This window comes from Gopherus evgoodei, chromosome 3 (genome assembly GCF_007399415.2).
Source record: "Gopherus evgoodei ecotype Sinaloan lineage chromosome 3, rGopEvg1_v1.p, whole genome shotgun sequence".
Taxonomy (NCBI): domain Eukaryota; kingdom Metazoa; phylum Chordata; order Testudines; family Testudinidae; genus Gopherus; species Gopherus evgoodei.
In genome coordinates this window covers 221,714,927-221,732,607 of record NC_044324.1, presented here as the reverse complement: position 1 = coordinate 221,732,607, position 17,681 = coordinate 221,714,927, and the positions used below count along the sequence as shown (strand labels likewise).

General features: G+C 56.6%; 2 protein-coding genes across 9 annotated transcripts in view; both read left to right on the top strand.

Annotated features, from left to right (window-relative positions):
* KLC4 (kinesin light chain 4) overlaps positions 1 to 2,363 on the top strand; it is a 51,734-nt gene extending 49,371 nt beyond the window's left edge. For 4 of the 7 annotated variants that reach the window (XM_030558155.1, XM_030558153.1, XM_030558152.1 and 1 more), the window contains one exon: positions 1,246 to 2,363. In XM_030558155.1, coding sequence (XP_030414015.1) covers positions 1,246 to 1,335 — 90 coding nt within the window. In that variant the 3' untranslated portion in view covers positions 1,336 to 2,363. The remainder of the gene's footprint in view (positions 1 to 1,245) is intronic. The other 3 variants (XM_030558157.1, XM_030558151.1, XM_030558156.1) reach the window with 2 other exon arrangements.
* A 2,208-nt stretch (positions 2,364 to 4,571) lies between these two features.
* On the top strand, positions 4,572 to 16,214 carry LOC115649302 (heme-binding protein 1-like). Of its 2 annotated transcripts, XM_030558149.1 has the most exons (7): positions 4,572 to 4,695; positions 6,102 to 7,655; positions 8,670 to 8,836; positions 9,775 to 9,860; positions 14,628 to 14,754; positions 14,843 to 15,026; positions 15,225 to 16,214. In XM_030558149.1, exons 2-7 carry the CDS (start codon positions 7,627 to 7,629, stop codon positions 15,397 to 15,399), a joined length of 768 nt encoding a protein of 255 aa, XP_030414009.1. In that variant the 5' UTR covers positions 4,572 to 4,695; positions 6,102 to 7,626; the 3' UTR covers positions 15,400 to 16,214. The 2 variants fall into 2 exon arrangements, with proteins under 2 accessions (XP_030414009.1, XP_030414010.1); XM_030558150.1 differs by lacking the exon at positions 6,102 to 7,655 and having other exon boundaries at positions 4,574 to 4,695.
* Positions 16,215 to 17,681: the final 1,467 nt, after the last annotated feature.

Here is a 17,681-nt window from a genome sequence, read left to right as displayed (position 1 = left end):
CACCAGGGCAGCTTGGCCCCACAGACTGAGCAGGGTATGGTCTGGGGGAGGCAAGGCTGGAGCAGCAGGGGTATGGGCTAGGGGGAGGTGGAGCCAGGGCAGGGAGGGATATGTGCTGGGGAAGGCAGGGCCAGGGCAGCAGGGGTACGGGCTGGGGGGAGGTGGAGCCAGGGCAGGGAGGGGTACGGGCTGGGGAGGCAGGGCCAGGGCAGCAGGGGTACGGGCTGGGGGGAGGCAGGGCTGAGGCAGTGGCGTCTGAAATTCCCCGGGGATGGGGGCTAGGGAAATGCTTATGGGCAGGAATAGCCTGAAGTGCTCCTAGGTGCTGAGCAGACCTGGGAGCCCTCGCAGCTATTCAGTGGAGCTGTCTGCCCGCGTGCAGCCACCGCCCCGGCTTTGCTCAGGCCCATGACTGACTCTGCAATCCAGGGACCCAGCAGCGCGACAGCCCTGGTTCCTGCAGGTGCCAGGCCCTGGGCACGGTGTGCTGGGCAGCATTGCTCAGTACCCAGCCCTGTGCCCAACTAGGGAGCAGCACTTATAGGCTCTGGAAGGAGCCCTGGGCCATGTATGCCAGTGTCTGGGACAATTCAGGCTGGACCGTGATCTTCCAAGCCCATGAGTGAATCTGGCCCTGGGATGGACTGTAGGATTCCGTGGCTGGGAGGTTTGCTGCAGAACTGTTTGCCAGAGTCTGAGCGTTTATTAAAAACAAAAACCGAGCCCGTGTTGTTGGAAGAAACTTTAAACGTGGCAGAAGCATGACCCTTGTGTGTGCCTGCCTGGGTGTGCAGACAGCCTGAAACAGTAGCTTGGAGAGGGCTGAACTGACTCATTTCTATTGATGAGCTTGTGACTCTGGAGCCTAGTGATGACAGTCACATGTCAACACTCATGTATTCACTGATGATCACTTTAAAAAAACACCCCCTTCCCCTGCTAATGTGCTAAATCCACACTGCCCCCCTCCCCTCTGAGCTGCTCCCCAGGTGCCAAAGCCTCCAGCTTCCCCCAACAGCTCCTGTGATGTTGTCCGTAGTCACTATGAAAATCAGACGTGATGCCACTGAGATGGGGTTGGGGTATGAGCTAACTTGAATGGTCGCTGCTGGGGGAGCTCAGAGGACCTGGCCCCTTGGGCTCAGCTCAGAGCAGGGCAGGCAGTGCATTCCCCCAGGAAGCTGTCTGGGCATGGGCCTGCATGCCGGGGACGTGGGATCCTGAATGGTGTGGTTTGTTTTTCAGGATTCCCCGGGCCTCTGGGCAGAGAGGAGAGGCCTCAGTGCCAGCAGCGTGGATCTGTCCTCTCACAGCTCCCTGCTCACCTCCAACTGACCCAACTCCGGGCTCCTTTCTGCAGCCCCTGCTGGCTCCATCTCAGATGCTCCTGCTGCTTGACTGCACCCTGTGGCTCCGGCACCACCTCCAGCACCCTGAACTGCCTGACACTCCAGCTGCTCTCCCGTGGCCCAGAGCTCCAGCCTGCCCTGTCTCAGACACTGCCCCTGGAAGAGGTGTGCCCTTGCGTGGAGTGGGGAGCACCATCCACGAGACAACACAGAGCCTCCCTCTTCCTGCTGCCTGCCTGGGCCTGGTACCTGCCAGGGACTAGCGGCTTTGGGGGCAGCACTTAGAGCATTGCTCAGAGATGAGCTCCAGCAGCGCTTACCTGTGGCTTTGGCAATCAGAGCTGAGGGGTGGAGACTCCCCACTCCCTGGGGCTGGTGCCAGCCCTTCCCCCAGGCAGGGGCTGGCTGAGAGGAGCACCTGGTGTGCTCCAAAACAGACCTGCGGGCTCCTTCACCATCCCCCCGAGGCCTGTCCCTTCAGCTGTGAAGGGCTCACCCCCTTCAGCACTGCCCTCTCCTTAGTTATCAACTGCTCCCCGACCTCAGCACCTCAGCACCACCCAGTGCCCGGGACTGGGGTTCTTCCGATTCAGCTCCCTGGGAACCAGAGAACGAGGCTGGAAGGGTCATGGCAACCCTGCGACCTTCCTGGGCAGTTCACCTATGGGATTCAGCCCAGGCATCCCTAGGAGCTCTGCAAGCCTGGTTCCTGATCTCGCCATGTTGCCTGTGTCTGCCTTAGCATGGAGAGAGCAGTGCATGGGCACCGGGGGAGCTGGCGGGCTCATTGTTACCCATGATTTACCTCTGATTACGGTACTTTATTTTATTAAATAAAAAATCACTGGTAGGACTGTGGTGAGAGCCTCTAAGCCAGTGGGGAGGGAGGGCTGGCTGCACTCTGGCAAATACAGACAGCGGCTCCTAGCTACAGAGCTCAGTGGCTGAACCAAAGAAAAAGAGTGTTTCGGGTCAGACAAAACGTTTGGTTTTGGAGGGATTTTACCTTACAAAAGTAATAGAAGGGGAGTCAAATTTGAAACAAAAATTTGTTTTGAATCAAAAAATCAAATATTCTAACTGTTTCTGAATTTTTGGATGAAACAATTTGGCGAATTGGACACGAATTTGTGAAATGTTGTGGTCGCTCCGAACATGCATTATTTGGTGAAAAAAGTTTTGTCTGAAAAATGTCGCCCAGCTCCACTCCTAACGCCCAGGCCTGGCTAGTCACAAGCCCCCACATCCTCCTCTGTGCCAAGCCCCAGGTGCTGGAGACTGACACCTGACTAGGCCTGTCTGCAAACTCAACCGGCACCTGGGCCTGCCATGCTGCCAAGGGGAGAGGGAGGTTTGGTCTCACACCAGCCTCTGGCTGCATGCAGATCCCTTGCTCTCAACTGCTGTCTGCATTAAACACATGGGAGGCTGCTGGGGGTGAAATGCCTGGTGGTCTCTCCAGCTTTCCATCCTGAACAGCCCAGCTGCAGGCTGTAGAGTTACAAAAGAAACTCGGCATGCAACACTGGATCCAACTGGGGGTGGGGGGTCCACCCAGTCCAGTACCCTGTCTCTGACAGTGGTAGTTGTGGAATACCCTGCCCCAGGGAAAGCTTCCTCCTAACCTTATTAGTTAGAGGTTGGCTTCTGCCATGAAGCATTAGGGTTTATAGTCCTTCCAAAACTCTGGTTGTTTTCGGTATATATTATTATAACTCTGCATATTGTTGTTACCCAATGAATGCCCATGCCTTTTACGAATGCTGCTAAATGGGATTTAACAACATCCGGTGACAGTGAATTCCACAGGCTAATTGTGCATTATGGGAAAGAGTGTTTCCTCTTACCGGTTTTGAATTTGCTGTCTTTAAACGTCAGTCACCTTGTTCTTGTGTTAAAAGGTGGATAGAAGCTCCTGATCGCCCCTCTTTGTCCAAGTCCTGGTTTTATAGATTTTGATCATGTTCCCTCTTGTCTATTCTCTAACGTACACAATCCCAATCTTTTCAACCTGTCTCCGTATGCGAGCTTGCCTGGTCCCTGATCATTCTCACTGCCCTTTTCTCAGTCCCTCTAGTTCTGTAATATCCTGTATGAAAAGGGGGCCCTGTGCTGGGGAGACTGCCATAGTAATTTATGGTATGGCATTTATGACAGTCCATTGTGTTCTCCATCGCATGCCTACTGCAGCCAAACACTGTTTGCTTATCTGAGCACAGCTGCACACTGAGCAGAGGTCTCCACTGAGTGGCTCATGGTCATGCCTAGGTTTGTTTCCTGTATTGATACAATTAATTTAGAATCCAGGAACATGTCTGAATAGTTCAAATGTGTGTATTATTTTGGATTTTTCAACACTGAATTTCATTTGCCATCTTGCTGCCTGTTCTCGAGCCTGGATGAGTTCCCTGTGACGCTCTTCACGGTCCTCTCCAGTTCTGACTAACCTCGCTGTGTTGCCAGCTCCCCTGATTTTACTGCAAGTCTGATGGTGGTTGTTACAGAGCTCCGACTCCTGAATCATGGGCGCAGAGGAGCAGCTCAGCTTCCTTTGTTCAAAAGAGGGACGCAGCTGGCCCCTGGGGCTGTGGAAAAGCTGGACAACCTAAAGCCCGAATGTGACCTGAAGGCTCAGAGTCCAGAGAACCCCGATTGGTTACTTCTTTCAAACTCTCATCTCTTGAGCCGCTCTTGGGCCTGACTCCTGAGTTTTGATCATTTGGGGCCTGCAACACTGGTTCAGCCACTCCCAGGCTGCCATCGTTCCCCTAACGAGCACCACTGCCATGTGCTACTAGCACGGCCAGGCCGCGCCTTGGGGAGGCTCACCCCAGGCCAGGCTAGTGAGGGGCCTGCCCCGTGGCCAGCCTCGCTCAGGGTGCAGGTGAGGTGAGGCTGGGATGGGGGCGCGGAAATGGGCGGGGCCTGAGGATGGGGGCGTGGCTTGAGGATTGGGGGCGGGGCAACGGGCAGGGAGCCCCGCCCCAAGGGGCTGCCCCAGGAGGGGACTTTAGTTTTGGGCCCCGCCCCTCGGTCACGCCGCAGGAACAGACCCCGCCCCTGCCAGAGGCCGCGCCCCTCGGCCGCACAGCTCCGGCGTCCCCGTTGATGGCCCCGCCCACTTCCAAACGCCCCGCCCCTCTGGCACGCCGGGCCCCCCCCCGTATTGATTGCGTCGGGTGTGGGCAGGACCGGAAGTATCCGCTTCGCTTCCGGGTCACCGCGTCACAGGTCCACTCTGCCGTTATGAGGGTTACGTCACACGGCTGGAATCGTCACCGGATTTCCGGGCCGGTGGCCTCAGGTCGAAGAAGTTCCGGGGCGGGCGCGGAGCAGGAAGTGCCAGGTAACGGCCCCTCCCCCCCAGCAGGGTCCTGTCCGGCCCCGGGCCCCCCTGGGGTTCGTGACCTGTGACCCCTGACCTGAGCGCCCGGCTCCTGGGTCCCCGGCGCCCAGCGCTGCCTGTGGGGCCCCGGCTCTGCGGGCCGGGCTGGGGGGCAGCGCGGCGAGATGGGCTCAGGTGCTGCCCCGCCCCGCCCCAGGCGGGATCGGCCTGCGGAACTCCCCGCTGCAGGGCGCCGCGGCCGGCGGGCGGGCCGTTTACACGGACAAGGAGCGAATCCGGAGTCCCCCGGTCCCGGGTAATGGGGCGCGGGCCGAGCCGGGGCCTCTCCTGCCGTCGCCTTGTGAAGAACTTTCACAGCCGCTGCCCGGGCACGAAGCCACCGGCCACGGCCACGGCCACGTAATGCTGCCAGTAGAGAGACCCCCGCCTACAGATGCCTGCCAGGGTCGGTGTGACCAGTGTGATCACGTCCCTGGGAGCCGAACTGCGGACCTGACTGGCCGGCCCCTAGGTGGGAGAGCTGATGGTCCCAGCGCTCAGACACAGGAGGAGGAAACCCGCACAGCTGTGCAGTGTCCTTGGCTTGCCCAGTCGCTGCCTTGGGGGCATGGCAGCCTAGACCAGGGATCAGCAACCTTTCAGAAGTGCTGTGCCGAGTCTCCATTTACTCACTCTAATTTAAGGTTTCACGTGCCAGTAATACGTTTTAACGTTTTTCAGAAGGTCTCTTTCTATAAGTCTATAATTAAACTGTTGTTGTATGTAAAGTAAATAAGGTTTTTAAAATGTTTAAGAAGCTTCATCTAAAATTAAATTAAAATGCAGAGCCCCTCGGACTGATAGCCAGGACCCGGGTAGTGACTGTGCCACTGAAAATCGGCTCACGTGCCGCCTTCGGCACACGTGCCATAGGGTGCCTACCCCTGACCTAGATGCTCTCCCCAGAGATGGCGGTTTTGTATCTAGAACAAAAAAAAACAAGGAGTCCTTGTGGCACCCTAGAGACTAACAAATTTATTTCGACATAAGCTTTCGTGGGCTAGAACCCACTTCATCAGATGCATGGAGTGAAAAATACAGGAGCAGGTATAAATACTTGAAAGGATGGGGGTGCTTTACCAAGTGTTAAATCAGTCTAATGAGATAAATCAATTAACAGCAGGATACCAAGGGAGGAGAAATAACTTTTGAAGTGGTAAGTGAGTGGCCCATTACAGACAGTTGACAAGAAGGTGTGAGTAACAGTAGGGGGAAATTAGTATTGGGGAAATTAAATTCAGGGTTTGTAATGACCCAGCCACTCCCAGTCTTTATTCAGACCTAAATCGATGGTATCTAGTTTGCAAATTAATTCCAGTTCTGCAGCTTCACGCTGGAGTCTGTTTTTGATTTTTTTTTTGTTGAAGAATTGCGACTTTGAAGTCTGTTACTGGAGATGCAGTAGACACTTGTTGGCAGCAACACCTTGCAAGAGCACCCACCGCTTACGAGCAACATTTCCCCGGGAACACTTTCCCTGCTGTGAGTTGTCCACTCGGTAGGTAACAGCAACGTAGCCGCTGCATTAGAGCAACATTTATGACATTGTGATGTCACATCCTCCGCTTACTTGCATCGTTTTTTGGTGGCAACATCAGACAAAATGCCAAGCAGTTTCTCAGTGAAAGAAAATCTACAGATTATCCACAACTGTTGAGCTCTGGGGGCTCCTCAACACCAAGTTGCAGCCAAGTGGGAGTTGCACAGGTTGGCTGTTGGCAGAATGTGGAAACGTGAGGATAAGCACAAAGACAGACAGTCAAATAGCTGCCATAAGCTTCGGCATGGAGGGAAAAGCTGCTGATGTCGACTAGTCTGTATTTACATGGTTCAAGGAAAAGATGGCACAGGGAGTACTACTTGCTGGACCCACAGTCAAGGAAAAACCTCTTCAGTTTGCTGCTTCCCTGGGGTTGAATGATTTTAAGGCAAGTGACGGTCGGTTTATGAGATGGAAGAAATGCTGACTAAACGGGACTTCATTTGAAAGGGCTCTTTGACAGAGGACATGTCAAAAAAAATGAAAAGCTAGGAGGAGGGAAAGTGTGCTTTTGATGCCAACGTGGATGGGAGTGACAGACGCCTGCTGGGTCATTTTGATCGGGAAGTCAAAATGACCCAGATGCTTTCTGATGGATTTCAGTAAACTTCCCTTCAATTGTTAGTTCAGCGAATGCCTGGATGACAGGTGATATTTTCATCAACTGGCTGAAAAAGTGGGATTATCAGCTTTGCTTGCCGAGCTGTAAAATATGCCCCTTCCTGGCTAACTGCTCTGCACACCCCCAAGGAATGGGTCTCACTAACGTTCAACTCAAATTCTTACCCCCTAAGGCTACATTTTTGATGCAGCCTATGGCTCAAGGTGCGATTAAGAACATGAAGGGACATTACCGATCAAAAATTGCAGACTGGATTATTGTTGCTCCTGCTGCGGACCCCGCACATATGTTCAGACAGGCCTGAAACTTGGAAATGTGCTAGATTGTGTTCATCTTGGTGCTGCCACCTGGCAAGATGTAAAGCTGACAACAAGTTCCAGTTGTTACAGGAAAGACAAATGTGTTGCACCAGTGGAAGGTGTGCGAGACAAGGGGATTGAAGACTGGCGACCTCCCTGAACAACATTTCATTTCCAGTCAACATGGAAAAAGAGGACTTAGCAGCTGCTGGGGATGCGGATTTGCTCACGTTTGGAGAGCTACCCGACGAGGAATTACTGAGCTTCAGCGGCTGCAAGGCCAAAGAAACAAGCTTGCATTGATGAAACGTATAATTGAGAAGACAATCAAGAGAATGGGGACATCCGACACACTCTGAGCGGTTGAAAGCTTTGCACACACTCTGGCATTTTGCCCAGGTAGTGGGACTTGGTGACAGGGTCTGCAGGACATGGAGTCCCATCTTCAAAACAAAACTGGGTATGTTAATTTGCTCTGCTTCTTCTCTGTTCTTTCAGCTGAAGTGAGTGAGTTTGTCTATGCTTAATTAACGTGCAGGTTGATCCTCACTGTATAAATAGACTCTCTTTGATTTGGAATAATTCTTTTAGGTTATTATTTATGTATTTATTTATTTGCCTAGCAGATGTCCTGATCCAGTGACTTACAATGTGTACAAGGTGTCACAGTTAAGTGCGAGTACAAAAAATGTTTACGGGAGCGGAAGGCTGTTTGTGTCATGGTTGATGTTTGATCTTAAAACAAAAATAAAACTTGCTACTTTTATAAGATTAACTCAGTATTGCTTTCTTGATGCAGTATGATGGGCAGCATGAAGTACAGGAGGTGCAGTGCAGTAATCCTGTAGCAGGAATAAGAAAAAGACATGGCATTGGTACAGCGATGGCTTTAGTGTGCACTGGAGCTGTTTTACGGTTTGGAAAATGCAGGCCGCCTTTGGTCAGACAACACTCCCCATAACGGCGCCAGCTGCTTAGAAGCAACATATCAAAAGGGCACCAATAGGTTGTTGCTAACAAATGTTTTCTGTACAAGTATCTAAGCAGCTATAAGCTCAGAACTTCTGGGTTCTGATCACAGCTCTGGGGCTGTTAATAATCCCCAGGGCTGTGACCTTCCTTCCTTCCTTCCTCACCAGCCAGGAAGTCACTGGCACTGTCTGCACCATTTCTACTGCCCCACCCGAGTCACCTCAGTCTCTGCTGACTCTCCAGTCTGGTCCTCAGTTTCTCAGGTGACTCTTCTTGGACTGAATGCAGGGGGTCGGGAGGAGAACAGAGCAGTGCTTGAGATTCATCCCTGGCTCTTCCAGGCCCTGCCCTCTCTCTTTGCCCCCCCTGACTTGTTTGTATTGGCATGTACCCCTCCAAGCCTGCGGTTCCCTTGCATCTAGAGCACACATGTCTCTCCCTCTTCCTGCAGGCTCTCAGGGTTGCACTAAACACTCTGCTTTTTTCTTTTCTCCCCCTGCAGCAGGCATTGTGGCGTTGGCATGGCTCGCATTACCCTGGAGGACCTCAATGGATTGGACGATGAGTCCCTTGATGAAGATGAGGAGCCAATGGATGGGGAAGAACAGAACACGCTGTTCTCTCATTGGGAAACAGTGGCCAGCACCCACCAAGTGACCCTTCCTCAAGGTGAGAGCAAGGCCGAGTTCCTTCCCCACCCCAACAATTGGAAATTCCAAGGTGTTTTTAGTGTCTCAAAGGGAAGCTCTGGCTGAGGTGGAGCCTTCTCCACCTGCAGCTTCTGTGTGGCCCATTCCTGGCTGCTCCGCTGGGAGGACTGACTCTAAGCCCCATGGCCCAGGAAATATGAAACTAGCAGTTCCTTTGTAGGCTGACAGGGTTTCTATGGCCTGAGAGACTAGCATGCACACAAGGAGCTGAGTCAGGCTCTTCGTTTCAGCAGGTCTAGAACCTGGGCTCTGGGAGTCCTAAGTCTCCACCAAGGGAGACAGATGAAGCAGCACCTCCCTCATCTTGGCAGGTCAGGCCCCCCAGGAAGTCCTGTCGGGATGCCCAAGGCCTGGGTCGCCCAGTTGGCTTGCACCCATTATTTCAGTCAGGAAGTGACCCGGGGTGGGTTGTCCAAGCAGCTGTTACGAACTGGGATGTGGGCAGTTGGCTCACGGTCAGAGCAGGAGTCAAGCCAAGAGTCAGCATTGGAGTCGGGTCAAAGCTGGAGCCAGTGGTCAGGAGTGATGGTGTAGGGGCAGGAAACCAGAAAAGAGGCGAGGTTCGGGCAGGCTAGTCCTGTATGTCAGCGATAGTCATTCCTCCGTGTCCGCCCTTCTCGGGGCAGGGGAGACCTCGGAAGCGCCTCTGAGCAGGTGTGTGTTTCAGAAGCGCCTGGATCCAGCATCGGGGTTACCACAGAGTGGTACGAGGGGGCGGGAACAGGCCGACCCATTTTTTGGGCTGGGGATGTGTCCAGTCGCAGCCAGGGTGCAGCACGGACACACTTCCAGCACTTGGTATTCAGGCTGCGTGGTCCCTGATGCTCTGGACTGTGCGTTTCTCCCCGCCCTGCTCGCCGTCCAGGCCCGTTTTCTCCTGTCTGTTTGGTTTTGCAGAGATGGCGGCTCCCATCATGCAGATGACGCAGCACAGACAGATGCGTGAGCCAGTGCCCTATGTCACCCTGCTGCAGCATGAGAAGGTGAGGACCCTTCCTCTGGGCACAGGCAGATTTCACACCCGCAGCCCGTGTCCTGGAAAGTGCGGGGGGTGCCCTGTGTCTCTGTACGGTGGGTCCCTGGCCTTGCAAACCACCACAGCCCAGATCCTGTCCCTGCCCTGGTCCTGCGCCCTCCTGCTGCTACCCCTCGTCTCCAGCCCAGGCCCCCCCCGGATCCATAATGCCCTACCAGTGCTTTGCTTCAATCCTGTTGGGGGATCTCACCCCTGAATGATGCAGTGATCCCCACCCATGCGCTGGCGTGGACAGCCCCCGCCTCTCGCGGAGGTGGAGTTACCATGGTGACGGGAGAGCTCTCTTCACCAGACACGCCCTGCGCTGCAGGTCTGTCGTGTCGCCCTGCCCGTTGTGTATGCTAACAATGCCCAGTCACAGAGTGAGAGACGGTTCCTGCTCCGCAGAGCTCCGGGTCTAACGGAAGCCAGGACGTAGCAAGTGTGCAAGCAGACAGGAAGAGGGGGAGGGAGATGCTGCGAGCTGGGTAAGATCATCCTGTCACATAGGCTGCTGGGGCTGGACTGGAGGAGCCCAGCTGAGGTAAGGGCACCTTGACATTTGCTCCCTGGCCCATTGGGTCACCTGGTGTTTTAGCCTTTGCCTCTTCCTGTCTCTCTCTGGTGTATGCGAGGGGCATGTTCTTCATGTGTGTCCTGCTCTGAGTAGAGTCTCTCCAGTCCTGCGGACCTGAGTCCCCTGAGCACGGAATTCTCCTTTCCATGCCCGAGCCCCTGCAGTCTGGCATGTGCCCACGGTCACTTAATTCCTGTTAGTCCTGTCCAGAGACGGCAGGCCCACCCTCCTTGTACTGTTCACTAGCATCGGATGGGGAGTGTTGGACAAGCCCCAGCCCTGTTCTAGTCCCAGTAGGTCCTCACTCTGCTCCCCTCGTCATCAGAGACCCTTCCAGCAACCTGCTGACCTCCAGCATTGCCTCTGTGCCCGCCTGGGCGTCTCTTTCGGGCTCCTCCCCTCTGCCCCATGCAAGAGAGTGCTGTGTAGTCTCTAGAAGTCAGTGTCACTTCTGAGGGCTTTCCTGTGTGGGTTGCTTGCTAGCTTCCTGACTCCCGCGGAGAGCCCTGGCCTTCGGGCCAGCCAGCCTGCCTCCCCCCCCCCCCACCCCCGAGCAGGGCTCTGCAAGGGGAGCAGTGGCCCCAGCTACCCTCCAGCTCCTTTTGACCACTGAGGGCGCAGCAGGCTGGCACCATGCTCTGTCCTTGGTGCTTCCCCGCTGATGTCCTGTTCTGCCTGCTGGACTGGCCTGACTTGGGGTCCGTCAGCTTTTCCAGCCCTGCAGAGTGGGGAAGGCTGGCTAAGCCCCTGCTAATCAGGGAGGCTTTTTAGGCCTAGCAACTAGGTCCTAGTTTGTGTAGAGCCACTAGTCCCAGCGGCTCCATGCCTAGCAAATGTGCACCACAGTCCCCAGACTTGCCAGGGCCACAAGTCAGTGCCTGGGGCCGGCACCTTGGAGAACCCCTAACTAGAGTGGCCCAGGGCTTGACCCACGGGGCACTGAGGACCTGCAGAGGAGCCAGCACTGCTGACTGCTTCAGTTAACCCCCCGCCAGCCGTACTCTCCTGGACAGAGTTCAATCTCTTCCAGGCCCCGCAGCTCACAGCCAGGCATGCTCCATCGATAACCAAGGCGAGGGGGAACGTCTGCTGGTCTGTACCAGTAACCACCACAAGTGTAAACAAAACACCGAGAGCTTCATTCTCCTGACACATCCGTGCCCTGCTGCCATCTCTGGCTGTCTAAGGCCCTCTGGCTTCATTCTGGAGCCTCCACCCCTCGTCAGCCTGTCACCATGGCTGCTGTCACAGTGCCCTCCTGAGCACCCTCACGTGACCTGAGGTCACTCTTCAGTGGCCTGTCTCAGTTACTTCTTAAATGAACTCCACCCAGGCTTTTCTGTCCATTAATGCCCCTTCACGGAGGTCTCGTGACGTGACATCGACAAGTAAACACCAAGTCTTCCCCCCAAGCCTTCTGCTAGGCACAGCGCCTCTGCCCTGGGCGCTGTCTGCTGCTGGAGAAGACGCCAGGCCTGGCCTGCCTGCTTTGCCTCCTCCCCAACAGAAAACCCCAGCTGGAAGGGTTCTTCTGTGAGCCACATGCCCAAGCTTGCCAGCTGGATTCTCCCTTCCCCCTGCCCTTTATAGGGGAATCAGCTGATCCTTGCTCACCTGTGCCACCTAGAGTTGGCTGACTCCAAGCCTCTGCCTCTGAATGGGGCAAGGCCCCTCTTCCAGCAGCCCTGCCTCAGTGCCCCTGCCCATAGGCCCGAGGGAACCCAGCACAGGGAGTTAACCTTTTCAAGGTCCGTTGGCATAAGTGGCACTGTGACCCTAGAACCCCTCTGGCCTGACTGAGTTGGGGCCAAGAGCCTAGCACTGCTAAGTCTGGAGATCCAAGAGCCAAGGTGATTCTGTGCCCAGTGTAAGTAGCATTAAAGTCTGTCCAGATGCCCCATCAGCTGGCAGAATTTGCTCACCTAAGTGGCACAGTGCCCACCATGAGCAGCACTGGGATCTCTAGGGCACTGGCGCCCAAGGCTGAGGCTGAAGTGCATGACCTAGAGTGCTCCTCGTTCCAGCGGGCAGAGTGAGATCCAGCAGCTGATGCTGGAGCCAGACTTCTCTCTAGTCCTTGTCTGATGTCCCTGTCTCAGGCCAGCTGCACTGTGGAGCCCTTGCTGGTCGCCGAGTGCCCCACACAGCTGACAGACCCTGCGCTCCCTCCTCACACAAGGTGGAATCCTGCCGTTCTCCCATAGTCCAGGCCCAGGGTACCAGGCCTGACTGTGTTCGGGTCCTGCCAGCCTTCCTGGGGTCGGGCTGTGACCAGTAGTGTTTGTTCCCCACAGCAGGACCGGAGCCTCTCCAGGGAAAAGGGCCATCACCCAGTGAGCGTCTGTGTGCAGATCTCCTGACCTGCCTTAGCCCTGAGATTCACTCTGCCCCCCAGCAGCTCCCGCCTCCCTCCCTTGGTCTGTTCTTGGACCACCCCAGAACTCTTTGGTTCAGTTTCCCTCCTGGATTCCTCCCTCGCTGCAAACCCAGACAGTGGGTCTCAGCATGGGCCTAGCGACTAACACCTGCACTGGCTGCTCAGTGCTGGGAAATGGGGCAGGTTGAAGCTCTTGTCCCCTTTTCCGTACATGCCAGCTGAGCCCTGTGGGCCTGAGCCCCTGGTAATCCTGGAGCAAACGCCACCATGGGGAGCAAACAGAGGGACATTCAGTCGTCACCGCATGCTGCCTCCACAGCAGGCCCAGGCTTTTAACGGGCTGTAATTCAGAACTGGCCCAACTCCAGCCCTGGGAGCTGTTAAATCATGACCAGAGGCTTCTCTGGCTCCTGGGCTTCCTTCAGGAATCGCTGAGTGAGATCCTCTGGCCTGTGCTGTGCAAGGAGGTCTCCGCTGACCTTGAAATCTACAACCTCCAAGTCTATTACTTGTGCAGAAGGCCTAGCCAGAGTGGGCGTGGTCCCCTGGCCCCTCCAGGCTGGGGAGCTGCCAAGAGCCAGCACAGCTGTGCTTTAAGTGCCCGGCTCTGTGTGGTTCGGCTGAGCCCAGGGCTGTTGAGTGGTAAATGAGTCTTGCCATTCTGGGTGCATAGCGGGATGGGCTTTTGAGTTCTCTACAGCATTGCCTAGTGACCATACTGACCCTCAGCCTAGCACTTCTGAGGCAGGTTTTACCCTCGACCAGGATCTGCTCCACCTGGGTCCTGTTCTGGAAGGTCCGTCTGACTCCTGTAGCTCTCTGTGCTCCTGACCTTCTGCTGCAGCTAGCATCTGTTTCTGAGCCGGGAAGCAGGTGCCAGTGGCTCTGGCCTGGGGTGGGCAGCTTGTCATAGTGCCCAGGCTAGCTGCACCTCTCCCAGCACCCGGTCTCTCCAGGTGGTGGCCGGCTGCTCTCTCCCTCTGGTCGCGGAAGTGTTGGTTTCTCTCACACAGGGCTGACACCCAGCACTGAATCAACAGTGGGCACGTAGCAGGTCTGACTGAGCACGGTCCTGCAGGTCATTCCCTCCGGGCAAGGCCAGTGAGGACTAGCGAGCAGCAGCTCCCCAAAAGCACTTCCGAGCAAACTGATCATAAACACTGAAGCATGTGGCCTGCGGCACTACCGGCCAGGCCAGGCACAGCCTGCTGCCTGCTCCGCACAGCCTCCCCTCCACGAGGGGGTCTCCTCTAGCACTCCAGTTCCCAGCTGGGCAAGACAGGGTTTGCAGCACCTTGGAGATGAGCCCCAGGATCTGTGAAGCTGCAGTGTATCTAGGAAAAGCTGCTGGAGGCAGCTGAATGCCAAGGGTCTCCTGTACCACAGGGTCCCCCGTATGCCTGGCTATAGCTTCTCCTATCTGGTAGGAAGCCCAGTGCAGCATGCAGAGCGTGTGTCCAGGGAACTTTTACACCCCAGAGTACTCTGGATTACTCCCTAGCCTGACCCCTTACAAACCCCATGTTCTCCAGCAGTGGGACTCCTCAGCTTTAAGGCCCATGCTCCTGGGTGTGCCACCCCGTTGCTTGCATTGGGCCACACGCGGCTGGGATGTGTCCCCCTTTGTTCTGCCAACTGTGCTAGTGCCAGGGCCCATGGCCCAGAGGAGCTTTCTGCCCCCGCCTGGTGACTGGCAGTGACCGTTGGGGTGGGGTGTTGTCAGCAGGCAGCCTCCTGCCCTGTTCTGGGCTCTGACCGACTTGTCTCCCTGCCTGTCTCAGTGTGAGGAGCGGCTGTACCCAGCGGGGAAATGGGCCTGTGTCACCAAGGGGGAGCCAAGGTACGAACAGAGCATCTCCATGGGCTTCATGAAACTCATGCACTACATCTGCAAGGAGAACTCCACAGGTGTGTGCTGGCAGGTGCGGGGCAGGGGGAGGCTGGCTCCACCCCTCGGGCGCCCTCTCACTGCCCCGCTGTGCCTGCCTCCCTGCAGGCCGCTACCTGGGCATGACGCTGCCTGTGGTGAACGAGATCTGCCTGAATGAGGAGGGCACTGAGTTGCTGCGGGACGTCACCACTACCTATTACCTCCCAGGGGAGTTCCAGCCTGACCCCCCTCTCCCCACGGACCCTGATATCCGCATCGTGGAGAGGCAGCCACTCCGCGTGCTGACCAGGTGAGCCCCTGCCGTTGCTGCAGGCCGGGAGAGGAACATTTCCTGAGCCCGGGGGGGAACAGCCCCAAGTGGGGAGGAGAAGGGGAGGCATGTTGGTGGCTTGGGGTGTGGAGGGGTTGGATAGGTGGCACACTGGGGGCAGGGGAGCTTGCCAGTTGACTGTTCTCCGGTGGCTGTGGCCACTCGCTTTTGTTCCAGGGTTTTCTATGGGGTGACGACGGAGGAGACGATCCTCCGGGAGATCCGCCTTCTCTGGGAGCTGCTGGGCTCCACAGACACCGTGCTGCGGGAAAGCTACATGGTGGCTGCCTACGAGAACCCCAGCGTCCCTCAGCGGCGCAACGAGATCTGGTTCATCCGGCGGGCAGAATGAGGGCAGCGCAGCCCGTGCTGGCCCCGGTTTCGATGGCAGTTCTGGCTGAAGGAGGTGAATGCACAGCCTGACGCACTGGTCGCCATAGAGGAGCGCCGCTGCGCTGGACCCGAAGAGGAGACCTGCTCCACACCCAGCCCCAGGAAAACCAGCGTGTGCCAAAGGGCTGGCCGGGGTCCCTCCCGCGCCTGCAGGGGCAGTGTGGCATCGTGCATGGAAAGCAGCGTGCCCAAGTGGGGAGTGTGGCTGGGCACATGGGGACTGGCTGGCCAGGCCGGGTGCTTATGCCTGTTTGTGCCAGGGTGCTGGCCTGGGCTCGAGCTGTCCGTCCTGACTTGTTTGCAGTGGTGGGCCGGGCACCACTGCCGTGTGTGGCTGTGGTTGAAAGAGGTCCCTTGGGTGATGGCTGGGGTGGCACTTCCTGGGGCACTGAGCATTCCTCCATGTCTTGCCTGCTGCCCCCCCTTGCCAGCAGCAGAGAGGGTTTGTGCTGCAGCCTTGGGGGTGGGCCTTGCCCTGCTCAGAGCAGGGCTGTGGGACTGCATGCCCAGGAACAGCCTGGTGGTGCTCGCAAGCAAAGCTGGGATCCTGTAGTAGGACTCTCCTTCGTATCTGCCCAGCCGCGTGCCCGTGGCGGGCAGCCCCTTCCTGTTGGTCGGCGCCTGCCGCGCTGCTGCTGCTGAGCCTGTGGCCCCGGCCCTGGGCTGAGCAGAGAGGGGCAGCAGCAGGTCACTGTGTGTTGTGTTGTGCATTGATTGGTTGGTTTCACACTCGTGTGCTGCTGGGGGAGGCTGAAATAAATCCAGCTCTAACCAGGGTGTGTGGCAGCTGATTGGCTGGGGATGCTGTGCCCAGACAAGGGCCCCCTCACAGACACAGTGCACCCAATCCTGGGCTCCACGGCCCTGTTAGCTGTGCCCTGCCCAGGTTCTGATCCCACTCCTCGGAGCCAGCATGCACGCAGCCTGCTGCTTGCTCCTGAGTGCAGGGCGTCACCGCAGCTGCTGCTAAGGATGGGCCTGGCTGGTCCCACCAGCTTCAGAGACCTCCTGGACTATGTCTGGAGGGACTGGGTGGACCCCACAGTGTGTGGGGCTGTCCAGCCCATGTGTTCCCTGCCCTGTGCTCCGAGAGAGGAGGGCAGCCTGGGCTCTTGCTTCTCTCAAGCAGGCTTGGTAGGAGGGTGCTCGCTGCTTGTCCTTGGTGGCCCTGCCCCAGGAGCCTCCCCGGCCAGCCCTGACACACCACCTGAGCTGGCCACATGACATCCAGCTGTACGGCAAATGCAGCAGGGGCTTAGTGACTTACTGACAGGATGAGTTGGCTGAATTCAGTGGAAGGGCTGGATGCAGGGAAACCAGCCAAGGCCCCAGGGTGCATGGGGGGCCCAGACAGGACCTGAGGAGCTGAGTCCACAGCTGACTTGGTCACAGTCTGTAAGTACCTGCAGCGGGACCAGAGCTTTGAGGAGGGTTTATACCAGTTGAAGCTAGGCCCATTCAGACTAGAAATACGGTGCAGATGTTTGAGAGCAGGGAAGAAGTTCCCACCAGCGGATCCTGGTGGGGGATTCACCATCACTGGGAATATTTAAATCAGCCTGGGCTGTTTTTTCTAAAGCTCTGCTCTAGTTCAGGCAGGAATTCAGCTAGGGAAGGCCGACAGCTGACGCCAGTGGGCCCGTCTGGCCCTGGGATCCACGAGCACGGTCTGGAGCCAGTGTGGAGAATCACGTGGCTGGAGCCTCCCTGCTTCCGCTGGCACTGGAAGGGGGCCACAGATCTTGCGAGGCTGAGATAGGCAAGCACAGGGGCAGTATGTCAGTCTGGAATGACTTCTCCCTGTAGCCGCTAGCTGTCCCAGTGTCATGCCAAGGGCTCGCCGGAGCAGGCTGCCTGCGTTCTGCTGTACGCTGGCTGTGTATAGTATGTACAGACTCCCCCCCTCTCTCTCGGTTGCCAAGTCAGGCACTCAGAAGTGAGGCAATGCCAGTATTAAGTTACCTGCGCACCCTTAACCAGGCCCTTAGGGCACCTGCATTATGGCAGTCTTTACTTACACGCTCATGTGCTGTCTTCCACAGGGCCTTGTCTCCGTCAGTGCCCAGGATGGATGGGTGCCACTCACTCAATGTGCAGCGAGTCTCACTGTGCCCTGTGTGACCTCGGCCGCTATTCCACCCCTGCGCTGAAGCCAGAATCATTAATTTCCTTATGAGCTTTTTCTGGGATGCTCATCACTGAAACAGCAGTTCCATTCTGTGGAATTGTACAGACCCCCCT